Genomic DNA, 15,356 nt, shown 5'->3' with positions numbered 1-15,356 from the left:
CTGCCATACCATACGGGACTCACAGAGTTATCAGAGTACCTTACAAACTGAGACAGAGCAAACCAGGAAAAAACCATGGCATTTACTGCTAGCAATGATTCTGTGTGAGTTCAGAAGAGGAACTGGCAATGGATTAACTGGTCAAGGCTGGAAGAGCTGCCTTGACTGGTGGGCACTTGGTATCTTCAGGAAGAAACACACACTGGCTGTAGCAAGGAGGGAAATGCACTCTTCTCATTCCATGTTCACTAGTCCCTGGTTGCCACGTCTCTATGGAGGGAACGGGGGTTCAAAGCAGAATGTCTCAGTGCTGGCCAGCAGCAAGTTAGAGGAAGGGTTTATAATTTAAACAAAAAATATATCTCTTTTGGGGCTGGCAACTACTGGGCTACAGGATGCTCTTAATTTACTAAGAGAAAACACGGTATCTATTTGCACTACTTAATAGCTCTCCACAGACCATTACTGAAACATACTGGAACCTGTCCTGAAAAGTGCTCTTCTTGGCTTGCTTGGTTTTGTGGCTTTGTTTCTTTTTTTTTTTCTTGTCTTTTTTTTTTAAAGGAATATGTTTCCAAAAAGTTTAATGGACTTTGCATCTCGGAGATGGGGGAGGCAGGCTCCATGAGCTACAGAACTGGGAATAAGATGGTGACAAGGTCTTACACCAAAAGGTCATTTTCGTGGGTGACTGCCAGGCTGCGTCATTCTTCTGCTCCATTCATTCCACTCTGCTTTGATTCACGACATACTGGGAAGGAACAGAAAGACAGAGTTATTTTTAGAAAGCAAATTGTAGTAAAAATGCTGGTATTCCCACTATGTAAAAACCAAAAATACTTGTATGTTTGGGTGTAATCCTCTACTAAAGCACATGAGGGGAAAAGAGAATGTTATTCATAGCTTTAATGGACTTTCTTCTCTAAGGATGTTTCCTGACCATGGAAACGTTCCTGCCAGGTAGAGGAAGGCAGCTCTGCAATAAATACCCACGTGCACACCCTACCCCAGGTAATTTATTGAGGGGCAGCGTTTCTCCTGCAGCTGGGACCAGCCCATGCTTTGGGATGAGCCACAGTGGTTGTGGCTGCAGCCACAGCAGGGTGAAGGCAGCAACAGGTTCTGTGTTTTACATCCCCCATGCACAAAGTGGGTGATGCCTCTTCTGTGCTGAGTAAGCAGCACCAGGGTGAAGAGGGCCCTAACCCAGTCCTGGCTTTCCCATTTGTTAGTGGGTTACAAACGCAATGGAATCTGTCATGTGGAGCCAAACAAAAGAGAAAGGTACAAATCAAACCTGGTTTCCTGATCTTCTGCTGGGGGCACAGGCCTGCTTGGAAGAGAACCAGCAAGACAAGAAGTGAACCTCCACCACAGACTAACCACCCTCTCTTTTTGCCCCAAGGTCCCATTTGTTTCTCAGAACAATTCAGACTCCGCCAACAGACCCTGGCAATTTTTAGCAAAGCTCTTTTTCTATGGGAAGAGAACAGCAGAAACATGCACTGCTCCCCCTCAGGAGCTAGTTAGACAGAATAAAAAAAGAGACACTATATCGCCCTGAAGCAGAGCCAAAACCAGGCCAAATTATCCTGGCCTAGGATTTTGACACTGTCTCCCAAGCCTCCCTACAATTTTCCTTCCCATCTAATGTTACAGCCTCATATCTTGCCTTTACAGACAGCCAAGATGTGCTTCACAGCAGTTTTTGCCCCTCTGCATTGCACCACCCCACAAATGCTATGACTGAATGTCAGGAGAACATCCCCGGTGCCTCTGGCTCTGCTCCATGACCAAATGGGTTCACTGGCAGAGGTAAAAGGCAGTGTCAGGAATCTGTTGGCATAGGTGAAGGTCAGTAACACCACAAAAGCGATGGCAAAGGGAGCGGTGAGGGAAAAGAGAGGCTTCCTCAGGTCCCAGACACTTCAGTAATGTCCTGTTGGCTCCAGGCATCTCCTGAGAGGTCAGACCTGCTTCCGCAGGGAGGCCACCAAGCAGTAAGGCCACTTGTGTCACTAAGGACTGGTTTTGTAAGTAAAGGATAAAGAAAAGAGAGTAGTTACCTTTCCCTCTCCGCCATGTCTTGTTTCTCTTCTGCCCTGTAAACACAAATCACTTTTGAAATCTATCATCTAGAAGCAAGCAGTGTGACACTGTTATCCAGGGCATTTCTAGGGCAATAGCTGGAACTGGGTGAGCTTTAAAGTCTTTTTAACCCAAAGCAGTCTGTGTGTGCTCACTCTCGTGCTGACCCAGCTGGTCTTGCCTCTGCCCATGATTGCCTCTTGCTTTTAGCAGAGCCAGCTGCTGTCACTGTTCATGGCCAGCACTTCTAACCAAAATCACTGACGACAGAACAGGTCTAGAAAATGAAACAAAACTGTCAACTAATGTCCCTCTTGAAGCCACTTCAGCAGAATGAAGTGGCTTTTAAACTAAGCACCAGCTCTCACTTTCAGGTCAGTTTGCAGGGGGAAAATGTGCTGTTTCATATAGAGAGTGATTTCTGCTGACCTTTGCTAGCACCTGCAGGGCATGCTCAGAGCGATGCACTCCTGGGGTTAAGAGGAACAGATCTATGGATAAATAACCTCTGAATCAAGCTGCTTCTCCCCCCCTGCAGCTTTTGCTTACTTTGAGAAAATCAGTAGAAAATAAGTGTAGGCTGTGTGGGGTATCAGGGTAGGAGGAACACAGAATTGACTGGTTATAGCACAAATAATGATGAAGGAATGCAACAACAACCTATGAAATGAATCCACACCTCTTCCCCCTTCCCACAGCCTTAATTTTACCTTTCTTTTCTGGCCTTGATCCTCTCTTCTTCATATCTGCAACAAACAGGAAACAGTCTTTAAATGTTAGCGGGCACAACCTTTAGTAAAATGCAATGTTTGCTCTGAAGGTGACAGAAACTGCAACCCAGCACATTGTGCAGGCTCTTGCTTGGCACCAGGACAGGAGTAGGATAGGGTTCCAGGACATGGGGTCTGACTCAACGATATCCTGGTACACAGCATTTTTGTCCTGCTCCTCTTCAGAGCTACATGTGCCCCAGGGTCCCTCTGATACTCACTGTAAGACACAGTCTGGGATCTGCACATGCTCCATTGGGATGAGTTGCTCCAGTTCCTCCAGGCTGTGAACATACTGGATCTTATTGATGAACTTCACACTGACAGAGAAAGAGACAGTGTGTTTGAGCTTGTTTTGATATTCTCTCCATAGGAAGTCAGAAGTTTCCCGATGGAAATGGGGAGCTTTGCATCTGTGTATCCTCTTATTCTGAATGTTCTCAGCTCCTCCCAGTGCTGATATGCCAATGACTACAAATTGTGAGGTGTCACATTACTGTACCTCACGTTTCTTTGACCCTTGCTTCTCAATATCCATAGGAGGAGAAAAGGACCACCATTCCTGCTCTTCCCAGGAAATCTTTATGCACTACCCATGAGGACAAACTTTGATCTGGATCCAGACCACCACAGTATCTCCTAAAACCGCCTCTAGAGTTGGCCTTGGAAGCATCAGGGAGATGTAGGACGAGACACAAACAGAGTCACCTTGGTTTCTACGAGTTAAAGGTGAGCTTAAGATCTGCTTTGTGAGATTAAACTTTCACTCCAAACCCAGCCAAGTTTGGGAACGCGTTCTATGTACTGGGAACACAGCACAGTTACCTGATGAAGGGTCTGGATATGGCCAGCACTGTCCGGATGAACCACGAGGGGTGCACGATTATCAATGCTTTGAGGTTTTTACGCAGCCTGTGGAAGAGCCATGGGACAGAACTCAGATTCAAAGTACCTTTCCTTAAACTCTTGTCAGGGCACTAGCAAGTGTCATGATGCTGACCAGCCTCAGGTGGGTGTCTCCAGACAAAAGTCCTGCCCTTGGCCTTAGGAACCTTATTTCAGCTCCGAGCTGGCAGGCTGCAGGAGCACTGCCTTACTTTTGGGTGCTGTATTAGCCTAAGCTCTGTGAAGGTGCTTGTGAGGGCAAGAGGGTGATGCAGAGAGCCTGGAGTAAGTCAGAAATCTGTAACAGGATGGAATCACAGCATCTGGAGAGGGAGGAAGGCAGACTGGCTGGGAAGGCTGTGAGGCAGTAGCAGAAGAGATGAGGGAAGAAGACTGGGAAGGATGAAGAGGCAACACCAATGGGATTCTCACCTTCTGTCTATCATCTGGTAGCATTTCTTCAGCCAGCCCAGGCCTGGCATCCTCCTGCGGGGTGTTGCTCCATTCAGGTACACAATCATATAGTCCTCAGCTACCAGCAGCTCCAGGCTACTGATCACGTACCTGTGGGGTGGTGATCAAAAGGAACAGGAATATGAGACTCAAAAAAGGTCCCTGAGGCTTCCTTAAGTGCCTGTGTGCTGCCTATAAAGCCCTCCAGACCCTTTCTTTGTAGGCCTTGGAATAGAGCAGGAATCTGGCACCACTGTAGCATTACTATTCCATTATTCCCTGCAGGGGTATTTCCCTGGGATCACTGTTCTCATACTGCATGAACTGATGGACATCCCTGCACTGTTCTGCCTAGCAAGAGCATCTACCAGCTCTTCAGCACTGTGCACATATGCTCTGCCCTGGCTGTGAGTCCATCACTGGCATAATTAACACTGAATGGTTGAATGCTTTGACTCATTGGACAGTGTCTCACCCAGTGATGCTCGCCCCAGTCTGCAGCTGCACCCTGGGTACCTTTGGCCTGGATTCAGACTATTTCCAGCTGAGGTTTGGGATGCACTGAATACATGGAAACTGCTTCATTGGAGCCCCAGTTACCTTCCCTGCCCTCTTCTTCCCTCGCAGACCTTGACCAGCCACTTACAGGAAGAGATTCTCCATGATGTAGTGGTAATCAGCCAGGTTACTGTCTGGCAGGTAGCAGGCAGCAAAGACAATGATGGCATTGAGACCTTCTCCGTAGTATCCTGGGAAAGAAAGACATAGGCAGCATCAGTGACATTTTCCAGGGGAAGATGTGAGAGCTGAAGGGAAGATGCATTGCTAAATTTGGGCCTGGGCTGGTTTTTGTGCCTCTGTTGAGCTCCAGGGAAGTGTCTGTACCTCTTACAGGCCTCTCACACAGTTAGAATTGCCCCTGCTCCTGGTTTTGTCTATAACATGCACATGGGATTTGAGGAAGGAATTTGTGGGTGTCACAGCACAGAGCTGAGAGCTTTGCCCTGCGTTGTGGCTGGGATTTGCTTCCATTTCAGGGATGGGCACTCTCTGGAGGTGCTGGCCTTTAGCTGTGCCACTGGAGGCAGCTCAGGTGCTGAGCTACAGAGGGGTCAGGTACCTGCAGGCCCTTCATCACTGGGGATGCAGGCTAAAGGTCAGGGTATAGTCACTCTTGGTCAGAGCCAGCGTTATTCCTACTTTTGTTTATTGAAGCATTGCTCCAGCAGCTGTGTGTTTCTTAGCATGAGCTGGGTGCTTTGTGCTTCTCTGCCACACAGCAGCACAAACCAAACAGCAATATCCCCCTAAGGACAGTCAAAACAACCAGTGCCAGCATCCCCTCCAGCTCGACCAAGATGAACGGAAGGAAAGCCACCAAGGCAGGACCGGACCGGGCTGTCCTCCTCCTCCTCACCTCCGTGTGTCACCACCCGCATGTAGGGTTTGATCATCTGGAGGTCGATGCGGTGCTCCTGCTCCCCAATGATGACAGTCCTCCAGAGCCGCCCGTTAGTAGCACTCCCATCTTCTGGGCCACCATCCCCAAAGAGGTCTGCGCTGTCCCCTGGCATGTTCTTGGCTGTGGCCACAGGAGTGTCATCTGGAGAGGGACAAACATTTCTGCCTTTCATATAACATACGGAGAGGCTCTGCGGGAGCTTTGGTGTGCGGTTACTGCAAGTAACAACCACAGGATCCTCTGTTTCATCTGCAGCTTTGGCCTCTGTAAGTCTGTGGTTCTTAATAATCTAGAATGGTCTTGGTTGGAAGGGACCTTAAAGCTCACCCAGCTCCAACCCCTGCCACAGGCAGGGACCCCTTCCACTGGAGCAGCTTGCTCCAAGCCCCTGTGTCCAACCTGGCCTTGAGCACTGCCAGGGATGGGGCAGCCACAGCTTCTCTGGGCACCCTGTGCCAGCGCCTCAGCACCCTCACAGGGAAGAGCTTCTGCCTAAGAGCTCAGCTCAGTCTCCCCTCGGGCAGGTTCAAGCCATTCCCCTTGGCCTGTCCCTATGGGCCTCTGTCCAAAGCCCCTCTTGTTTCTTTGTTCCAGCCTTGCTCCATTGCCAAATTGTAATAGAAATAAGCTTAACATCTCATGCTGCTGCTTATAGTACCTGCAGTCACAGGTTGAATACCAGGCTATTTGTTAGATCTTCCTTCAGCTCTATACTGACTCAAGAGGACACTGCCTGTGCCATCAGTCTTGGGATCTACCAGCAGAGCTGCCTGCAGGAGCCCTCCTGAGCCCCATTCAGCCAAAATCAGCCAGGTTAGTGAAGCCCATGCTAATCAAGATGTTTGAATGTTCACTTCCAGCCTGGGGTGGTGGCCCAGCTGCAGCAGGAGGGGGATGTGTGTCCACAGCCCATGCCATACCCTGAATTATGGCTAAACCGATGTTTTCAAGTCCCTGAACTACTTCTGCCTGCCCCATCCCCAGATGGAAGTGCTGAGATAGCAGCACTGAGGCTCCTGGGCTATAGCTGGGGTCCTGGTGGGGCAGACACCGTGTGGAAGATGGAGCTTGGTTGTGTGTGCTGTGCTTAGCTGCTGTGGAAGTCGGTCCTCAGCTGCTGGTGAAGGGTAGTGTCAAAAGTGCTTAAAATGAGGTTGAAAAAAGCCCCAGCCCCTGCAGACGTTCACCCAGAACCAGCTTTTTACCTTCCCATTCCAGTTCGTTCCCATTCCCTAGGAATTCGAGGGAATCTGTCTCGTCAGGAGTTTCGATATCATCCACATTAATGTCCAGGTCATCCGGTGTGTCCAGGAAGTCATCGGAGAGAATGGAGCCTTCACTCTGGTCCAGGGAAATGTTGATTTCAGGTGCAACAAGTGTCTTCCGCTTACGATGCGCCCCGTTAAAGTTTAAAGTATTGGGGGGAGCTGGAGTTAAAAGGAAAATAACTGACAGGTTGTCCTCCTGCTGTACCCTGAGTGCAAGACATGCTGCTGTCACTATCACATTGCAGGCTATGGTCTTGGAAGCTAAGGGTGGTGGATCAGAGCTGGGCACTACTGGACACCTACAGGTATGGGTGGGTAAAAGTACCCACACTTCCAAGACACCTTCCTCCTCCCCCGGCTCCTTGTGAAAGATTAGCAAATCCAAATCTCTGCTGGTTTCATCTCCCACATGGGAATTTTGGTGGATACTCCAAGGGAACTGGCTTCTGCCCTAACTGCAAGCTGGTACTTACAGGATGTGTTCTCATCTTCCATAGGGCTGCCCAGTGACTCCATCCCCGTCTCCTCCGGGAGAGGTCTGCAGGCAAGCCGAGATGTGGAGGTCAAAAGACAGGAGGTAACACATAATGTTAGGGAGAAAGGCCCTCCATGGCAGCCAGTGCAGAGAAGTGGGGACATCAGGGGAAACCATGCAGCCCTCTGTGTGCTCTGCCCCTTCACTTCTGCCTGACAGCTCAGCCTGAGGGACACTGCCCAAGAGCAGCCCAGCAACTGTGCTCTCTGCCTGGAGTCCTGTGCAATCCCTGGTAACCTCCAAGCCATCCCACCAATGCATCCCTCCTGCTGCCATTCAGCCAAGAGGCTTGAAAACCCAGCCAGGGACAAGGGAACAAATCCTGTTCCCCGATGAGCCTAGTAGCATCCTCACTTTCTCCATATCACCCCCATTTTTATCTCCATCAGAAGTCTGAGAGGCAGTGGCAAGCTCTAGGGCACCTCATCAGGGGAACCAGGGAGCATCTTCTGCAGTTGTCTGTGCTCCTGTTCCCAGCACAGTGTAGGCAATGCAGTGGGCTGTCCAGACAGCCGGAATTCAGCTGTTCCTAAGCCCAGGGAGGGATGCTTTGATCCCAGCAGCAGCTGAACTAGAGCTGGATGCTGAGCACAAGAGCACTTTGTGCTCTCCTCTAATGGCTTTGTGAAGTGCATCCTGCTTTATGTCACAGGCCCTGGCTGCAGCAGAGAACTCCATCCAAACACAACCACCTCTCCCAGGAGGCAGGTCAAGAGAGAGCACCTTTGCTCTAAGGCAGTCAGTGTTCAACACAAGGGTCAAATCTCAGTTGTGATCCCAGAATTGTCACCTCAGCCTCATCTGACAAGAGCTGACGGTGACACCCAAACCCTGCCAAGGGTTGGAAGCAGGTTCATCCTGAGCTAAGATGCAGGTACCAGCACTCAAACCTTATTTTGGACCCAAAGGCTGACCCACTGCTCCCTTCCTGGGTTCCATGGCAGAGATCAGGATCTGCAGCTTGTACTTGGCTCCTGTGAAGGAGGGTACCAATCCCCATGTCTCCAGCTAGAGGCTGGAAGCACCAATTCATTTAAAGTTGACTTTCCTGTACAGATGCTAATGCCCAATCTCATTATGTGGCTGTCACCCTCTGGAAGTTGATGAAGTTACCCCAGTCTTGGTCAGGAGCAAGTAAAGTCAGGATATGGCCCCCAGTACTGCAGCCAGGAACCCTGGCTGGTGGCTGAGCATCACTGCCACCCTGAGCTGGACACCTCCTGCACACTTTTCCCCTTCATTTGAGCTGGGCCTTGTGCCTGTTCCCTGGTGACCAAACCCCACCAACCCCCAGACAAGTTCATGTTCTCAAAGGTCTGTTTAAAAGGGGCCTTCTGAGCTGTCCTTGTTTCACCTGCCCCTTGCTGGAAGCTCCACCTCAAGGGGGGAAGAGCTCGTGCCCCCAGGCATGAAATCCTGGGTGCTGGGACAGGGGGGTACCCACCAGTCTGAGGACAGCACCCAAAGGGATGGGGCTGTGCACAGGGCTGGGGTCCAGGGGTGATGGAGCCCAGTACCTCTGCATCCACAGGCTCTGCCCTACAACAGCTCCTCTTTGTGCTGGCATCACACCAGAGCCACCAGCCAAATTAAACCCTATAAATATTTAGATTAAGGGATAATCCTCTCCTAGCTGGTTATTGTATATTTATGAGGGTTGAAGGCCTGATCAAAGGCGCTTGCTCCTTGCTTGTGCAGCACCCAGACCCCGTGGGCTGCCACAATATTCCTGAACACCCAGAAAGGTCCCTCTGCCCCTCTCCAGCTCCTCCTCCTCCCTTTTGCTTTTGTCTGCAGGGGGCCTGGCTGCTTGTTTGTCTGTGAGCTGTGCCTGGCACAACTTGAGGATAGAGCATCACAAGGGGACCAGGCCCAGCCGGACCTGAGTACGTGCTGCAGTCGGGCACTCTGTGCTCCAGGGCTAGGGTTCATTTAAGGAAAGCAATTCTAAAGTCAGGGGTGAAGAAAAGGCTTTTCTTACCTTCCCCAGGGGGCTCAGCTCACCACCTCCCAGTCTCTCGGGTAAATCCTCCTCCCAAACGCAGCCAGCCCCAGATGCTCTGAAGGAAGCAGGTTCCCTACGCGCCGGGTGCCACCATTTTCCTTCCTGCTCCCACTTTCCTTCTCTAAGCACCTTCTCTCGGGCCCCAACGAGCCCGAGCCGTGAGTGCCCGTGAGCCGCGGGATGCTGATGGAGTGAGCATGCTCCTGCATCCGCCCCGCGGCAGCTACAGCATCAGCGCAGGACCGCGATGCACAAGCGGCTGAGACACTGAACCCTTCCGGGAGCAGCAGGACCCTTTCCTCCCCGCTCGCTCAGTGCCTGGCGCTGCACCTTGGAGCTTGTGCAGCGCATCCGCTTCTCCCCGGGGGACGGGGATGTCACCGAGTGTCCTTAGTGAGCGGCTCAATTCACTTTTCCCAGCCCTGAGCTTTGTCTAGGATACGGCTGGGTCTTTTTTTCTTCTGTGGCAAGATTGGTTAATCACAGCTAAGCAAAAATAGCTATGCAGCAAATCATCTGCTGGAGAGCTCTGTCCCACATGCAGCAGCTTCTGCCCTATTATTTTAATACTTCTGGGGGGGAAGTGTCTTGAAAATGATCATTTCTTTATTTCCAGTGCTAGCTAAACACAGCTGCAGCCACTCGTTTGCCTCCTGTCTGGTTGGGCCCTATTGCACTTGCATCATCCCTGATTTAAACCCTCTGCAGCAGCCCATCAGCAGGCTGGGGACCTTGCCACCCAGCCTTGGTGACATCCCTTTGCCTCCCCCTGTGCTTTGTTTGCTGGGTGGGAGCGATGCTGCCTGTATTAGATGGTGCTGAGGGCTCTGCAGAAGAGATGCCCCTGAAGGCTTGACTGTGGCTGGGGTCAGTTTGCTGCTTGCAGGGCAAGTGTGAAACAGAGCCTGTGAGCTCCTGCTCCAAGGTGATGGTGTGGGTTAGTGCCTGGGTGTCTGGGTGCTAGACTGGCTTGGGCCTAGATTTTATCATTGAATCCCAGACTGCTTTGGGTTGAAGGGACCTTAAAGCTCCTCCAGTTCCAACCCCCTGCCATGGGCAGGGACACCTTCCATTAGAGCAGGTTGCTCCAAGCCCCTGTGTCCAACCTGGACTTAAACACTTCCATAGCCCTTTGGGGAGCTTTGAGTCAATGCTTTCCCTTCTGTACCTCACTTTCCCTTCTACTCAATTGGAAGCTTGTCAGCACAGTGCTCTGGGGGAGCCTCAGGTTGGCAGAGCTCCATCAGCCCAAAGCTCAGCTCTCAGAGGAAAGAAAACCAAGGAACCCATCCGAGGAACCCAAGGCCTTGGCTGAGCCCATCTCTGGCCAGCGGAAGGATGAGCCGTGTCCCACGAGCCGCGTGCTGTGCTGGCAGACAGAGGTGCTCAGATCAGTGCTGCAGCTGGAGCCAGGGTGAACAGAGCCAGGCTCATCTGCGGTGCCAAGGGGAACAGGAGCCCCTTTCTCGGAGGGCAGGGGCTGTGTGTGCCCCCCCGCAGAGCACACTGTGCCTCTGTCTGGGCATACAGCAGCTCTGTGGGCTGCTCACGGAGCTCAGCTGCAGCTGGGACAGGGAGACACAGCCCTGAAAAGCCCCTCAGCAACACAGACCCCAGCTGCAGGAGGGGTTGGTGTTGGCCAGTGCTGGATGCGTGGGGCAGCACCAGGCAGATGCACCCTTTGGGTGGCTGTTGGCAGTTGAGGGCACGCTGAGCGTACAGGGATGCTCTCTTTGATATTCCATACTATTAACAAAGCATCTGTGAAGGTGAAAGATGGCACTTTGGCACCTTCTGTCACCCACACATCATCTCTTACAAGGTTTGAAACCATTCAGGTTCTGCCTGTCAGTGCCCATGGTCATTGCATCCCAATGACTCTGCTTCCTGTGGTGTATTCCTAGCAAAGCAGCCACTGCTCTGTCTGGGGAGATACTGCTTGATTCAGAGACTGGGAAGGAGTCCATCCATCCACCCCCATGTGCATCCATCCATCCATCCATCCATCCATCCATCCATCCATCCCTATATGCATCCTTACTAATCTCCCTGTACTCCATACCAGCTCCTTACCCTCTACTTGGTGTGCTCACAGAGGGTTGCCAGAAGCCTCCCAGAACTACCAAGCATTCAGAGCAGCCTTGCTATAAAAGCTCTGTTCTCTGGCCAGAGCTGCCCTGTTGGAGTTCAGACTCCTGTTGCCTCTGGTGGGAGGGCCCTGCATGCTCCACACCCTGCAGGTTTCTTACAGGAAGAAATCAAATTCTCCTTGACTTTTTTGGCAGGGAACAAACCTTGGGAAGTCCTCATCTTGCCACTCTTCCTTCACATCCACGTTTTCCATCCGCAACGTGGCCTCTGTGGTCCCCATGGTGCTCAGAGAGGGGCTGGCTGCACAGCAGGTCCCTTGAGGAAGGGCTTGGGCTGGAAGGTGGAAGGCAGAGGTTGGCACCAAACCCTTCAGAGCAGGTATGCTGACACCCTGCCCCACAGAGCAGGAAGGGTAAGGGGACTTGTGGCTACTTCATGCTTTGGGCAAGGAGGTGAGGCTGGCCCTGGCCTGAGGCAGTAGGTGTATCTCTGCTGTTGTGGCCTTAGCTCGTCTCCCTGGGAATCAACACTCTCTGGGCTCATGTCCACCCATTCTCCCCTTGCTGCTGCTCTTCCAATACTAACCTCAACATAAACAGCACCTCTGAAGTGTGGCAGAAAGGGAAGAGAGGAACTTGCCCCTCCCAGGCTGCCTGGAGGCTGGGTTGGCAGAAGCACCATTTAGCTGGCTTGGGTAGAAGTTAATGGCTTTGGGTTTGGGTTTTGCAGAGCAATCCCCGACTGCTGCTCCTGGTTCGTTCTCCATCCCCACGCTTGTCCCTGCGCCCTGAGAGAAATGGGGCTGAGGGCTGAGGACCAGCTCTGGTCGGAGAGAGCAGGTACACTGGATGCTGCTGTGGCTGAGTCTGGAGGGGACAAGGTCAGGCCTTATCCTGTACAGAACACGCTGATGTGAAACCAGCTCCTATGTTGGGAATGTGCATTATCCCACTGCAGGTCAGCTCTGAAATGTTCTTCCTGCACTCAGCTTTTGCACTGTAAATATATCCAGGTTCTGGCTGGATAATAATGTATTCTTTTTAGGATAAGGGACCCAGGGTGATTTCCCAAGTGGATGGGGCTGCTCTGTCTGTCCCCCACTGCCATGGAAATCAGCATCTAGCAAAGCCTGACCCATTGCTGTGAGGCTTTTCTAGAGAGCCGGTGCCTTTTCTGCTTCCTTTGGAGGCTTGTCTTTACAGGGGATGTTGCTGGTGATGATCTGGAGGGAGATAAATCTGTTTGTGTGTATCTGCTTTAAAGGAATGTAGAGGCCTGAGTAAATCCAGCATCCGCCTTTATGACAGGCACTGGCAGAGACTGGGATCAGAGCAAAGAGCTGCTGGGAGCGTGGCAGCTCTGAGCCCATCCCAGCACACACATTCTGCATCCTGTCCTTACGCTGGGCGGCATGCGATGCCCATGCCACTGTCACACATGCCTCCATTTTTGCTTGCTCTGCATGCAGTCAAAGGAGATACCTGGGGGCTGAGACCCCACCTTCCCTCCCTCCTCCCCACTGCTGTCATCTGCTTTCTGCTAACCCTGCACGCATCATGGAGGGAGGAAGAGAAAGGAAAGGTATGAAGCAAATCCCAGGCTGGAGTGGGATGTTTCTCAGTATCAGACATCACCCAGCAGCATGGAAGCCCAGATGATGCTGTACTCACCAGTGCCTGTGGCTAGTGAGGAACAAAGGAGATCCTGCCTGTATCCCGGGTAGGCATTCCTCCCGATGGAGACGGGCTGCTCAGGAGGTCCAGCGCCTGGATCCGGACGCAGACGTGTGCGGCTTTCCCAGCGGAGCAGTGTGGGGATGCATCTAGGTCGGCCTTTCTCACAGCACTCCTTGCTTGGTGACTCGGATTTGCTGCAGGGGGGTGAATTGAGGGCAGTTATTTGTATTCTTCCATGGCTGCTGCTTCCTCTGCTGCCTCCCTCCCTTCCAAGGTAGCTGATTATTGCGTTCTGCTTGCAGCTGGCTAAGCCTCAGCTCTAAAGCAGCCAATTGCTTTTGTGTGTGAGGAGGATGGCGGTGGTGGTGCTGGCAGGGAGGGGGGTGCTATGGAGGATGGGAGGAGAGAGGAGCTGAAAGCACCCCCCTTCCAGTGTCACCGCTCCACCAATTGGCTGCAAGGTACCAAATATCTCCCTACACTCTTCCTCCAGATGAATGATGCTGCCGGGGCTGAGCAGCCTCCTTGCTGCTTTCAGTGGGAGCGAGGGATGCCCATCATCCAGCAGGATCTAGCCCTGGAGGAGGTGGGAGCTGGAGAGGGGTGGCTGGGAAGGGAAGGGCTTTTTAATACAGTGCATCATTCACTTAGAAAGTGAAAGGTGGCCTCAGCCTGTGGTAGGGTGCAGGATTTAATGGTCCATTTTGCCTTGCATATGCAAAGCTCATTTGTACCTGAACCTCAGGCACTGGTCTCACTTCTGGCTGCACAGACCTGACAGAGAGTCCTCCTTGTGCTGGGGTGTCAGCTTCTCTTCCAGAGAGTCTGTAACTGCATCAGAGCCCGAGACCATTGCTGGTTCCTTTGCAAATCTAAAAGTGAACGAAGCAGCAGTGATTTTCACCTGCCTTCTGGTTCCTGGGCTCCATCCAACCCTTTCTTCCAGCTTGGACCAAAGCCTCAACCCAGCCACAGGCAGACGCAGGTCAGTTTGATGCCTGCTGTCAAATTCCCTCCCACATTCACATCGTGCAGGCTCTGTGCTTCCCGCTGTACAGAGATGAAGGTAACTCCTGCTTTAGTGGTGACCCCCAGGGACAGAAGTGTAAAGGTTTGTCTTCTGCCCCCTTCTGCAGTCTCAGCATGGGGCTGTAGGGACAGGCCAAGGGGAATGGCTTGAACCTGCCCGAGGGGAGACTGAGCTGAGCTCTTAGGCAGAAGCTCTTCCCTGTGAGGGTGCTGAGGCGCTGGCACAGGGTGCCCAGAGAAGCTGTGGCTGCCCCATCCCTGGCAGTGCTCAAGGCCAGGTTGGACACAGGGGCTTGGAGCAAGCTGCTCCAGTGGAAGGGGTCCCTGCCTGTGGCAGGGGTTGGAGCTGGGGGAGCTTTAAGGCTCCCTCCAACACAAACCAGGCTGGGATTTGATGGTTAATTCTGTGAGTGGCTCCCGTGGGATGAGGTGCTAAGGACAGTATTTCCTCAACCTAATGTCACTGTAAGGAAAGTGACACACATCAGTGGTAGCCAAATGCTGGCAGCTCCTAGCCACATGCATGGTCAGCCTGGTAGATCCTGGATCAGAGGGTTGGTGAGGTATTACCCTTCAATACCTGAGCATCCTGCCCCTGAGGGTGCTCAGGCATTGGAACAGGCTGCCCAGGGCAGGGCTGCAGGCACCGGCCCTGCAAGGGTTCACACAGCCTCAGTGCCATGGGTTAGGGGTGGCCTTGGCACTGCTGGGAATGGTTGGACTGGATGGGCTTAAAGGGCTTTTCCAACCTGGCTGATTTTATGACTCTACGGTTTTGGGCATCCCTGTGGTGCAGGTTACACAGGATACTTACGGATGCTTTAGGGATGTATTATATTTCTTTATATGTGTATTATATATTTCTGTAGTAGAAGCAGTCAGAAGATCCATGAGGACAGAGACGCCAGGAATCCTGTAACACTTGTTGGCTCCAAAGTCAATTGTCAGATGCTGCAGGTTCATCTCTCGTAAAGGTGAATATTTGCCTTTTACCTTCATTTTTATATAAACCCCTCTCTTTTCCCATGTTTCCCAAGGCAGTTTAAAGCTGAGAGGCACAGTGTGCTCTGCCGGGGGGGGGCACACGGCAGCAG

At 52.0% G+C, this 15,356-nt stretch overlaps 1 protein-coding gene and 1 long non-coding RNA gene across 3 annotated transcripts; one reads left to right on the top strand and one right to left on the bottom strand.

Annotated features, from left to right (window-relative positions):
* Window positions 1-567: 567 nt before the first annotated feature.
* Window positions 568-13,624, bottom strand: ATCAY (ATCAY kinesin light chain interacting caytaxin). Of its 2 annotated transcripts, none has more exons than XM_061355929.1 (13): window positions 13,228-13,624; window positions 11,761-11,890; window positions 7,400-7,464; window positions 6,864-7,085; window positions 5,614-5,799; window positions 4,843-4,945; window positions 4,176-4,307; window positions 3,684-3,770; window positions 3,080-3,178; window positions 2,799-2,834; window positions 2,067-2,102; window positions 1,298-1,333; window positions 568-751 (listed from the first exon to the last, which is right to left on the bottom strand). In XM_061355929.1, exons 2-13 carry the CDS (start codon window positions 11,835-11,837, stop codon window positions 742-744), a joined length of 1,089 nt encoding a protein of 362 aa, XP_061211913.1. In that variant the 5' UTR covers window positions 11,838-11,890; window positions 13,228-13,624; the 3' UTR covers window positions 568-741. The 2 variants fall into 2 exon arrangements, with proteins under 2 accessions (XP_061211913.1, XP_061211914.1); XM_061355930.1 differs by having other exon boundaries at window positions 1,298-1,330.
* On the top strand, window positions 11,812-13,234 carry LOC133213604 (uncharacterized). The gene is made up of 3 exons (XR_009725845.1): window positions 11,812-11,935; window positions 12,289-12,514; window positions 12,602-13,234. It is a non-coding gene; the product is annotated as an uncharacterized LOC133213604 (long non-coding RNA).
* Window positions 13,625-15,356: the final 1,732 nt, after the last annotated feature.

Source organism: Neopsephotus bourkii, unplaced genomic scaffold (genome assembly GCF_033783945.1).
Source record: "Neopsephotus bourkii isolate Nb327-2 ecotype Australia unplaced genomic scaffold, CSIRO-AGI_Nbou_v1 NB_838, whole genome shotgun sequence".
NCBI classification, from domain to species: Eukaryota; Metazoa; Chordata; class Aves; order Psittaciformes; family Psittacidae; genus Neopsephotus; species Neopsephotus bourkii.
The sequence above is the reverse complement of the archived record's forward strand: the minus strand, read 5'-3'. Positions and strand labels throughout refer to the sequence as shown.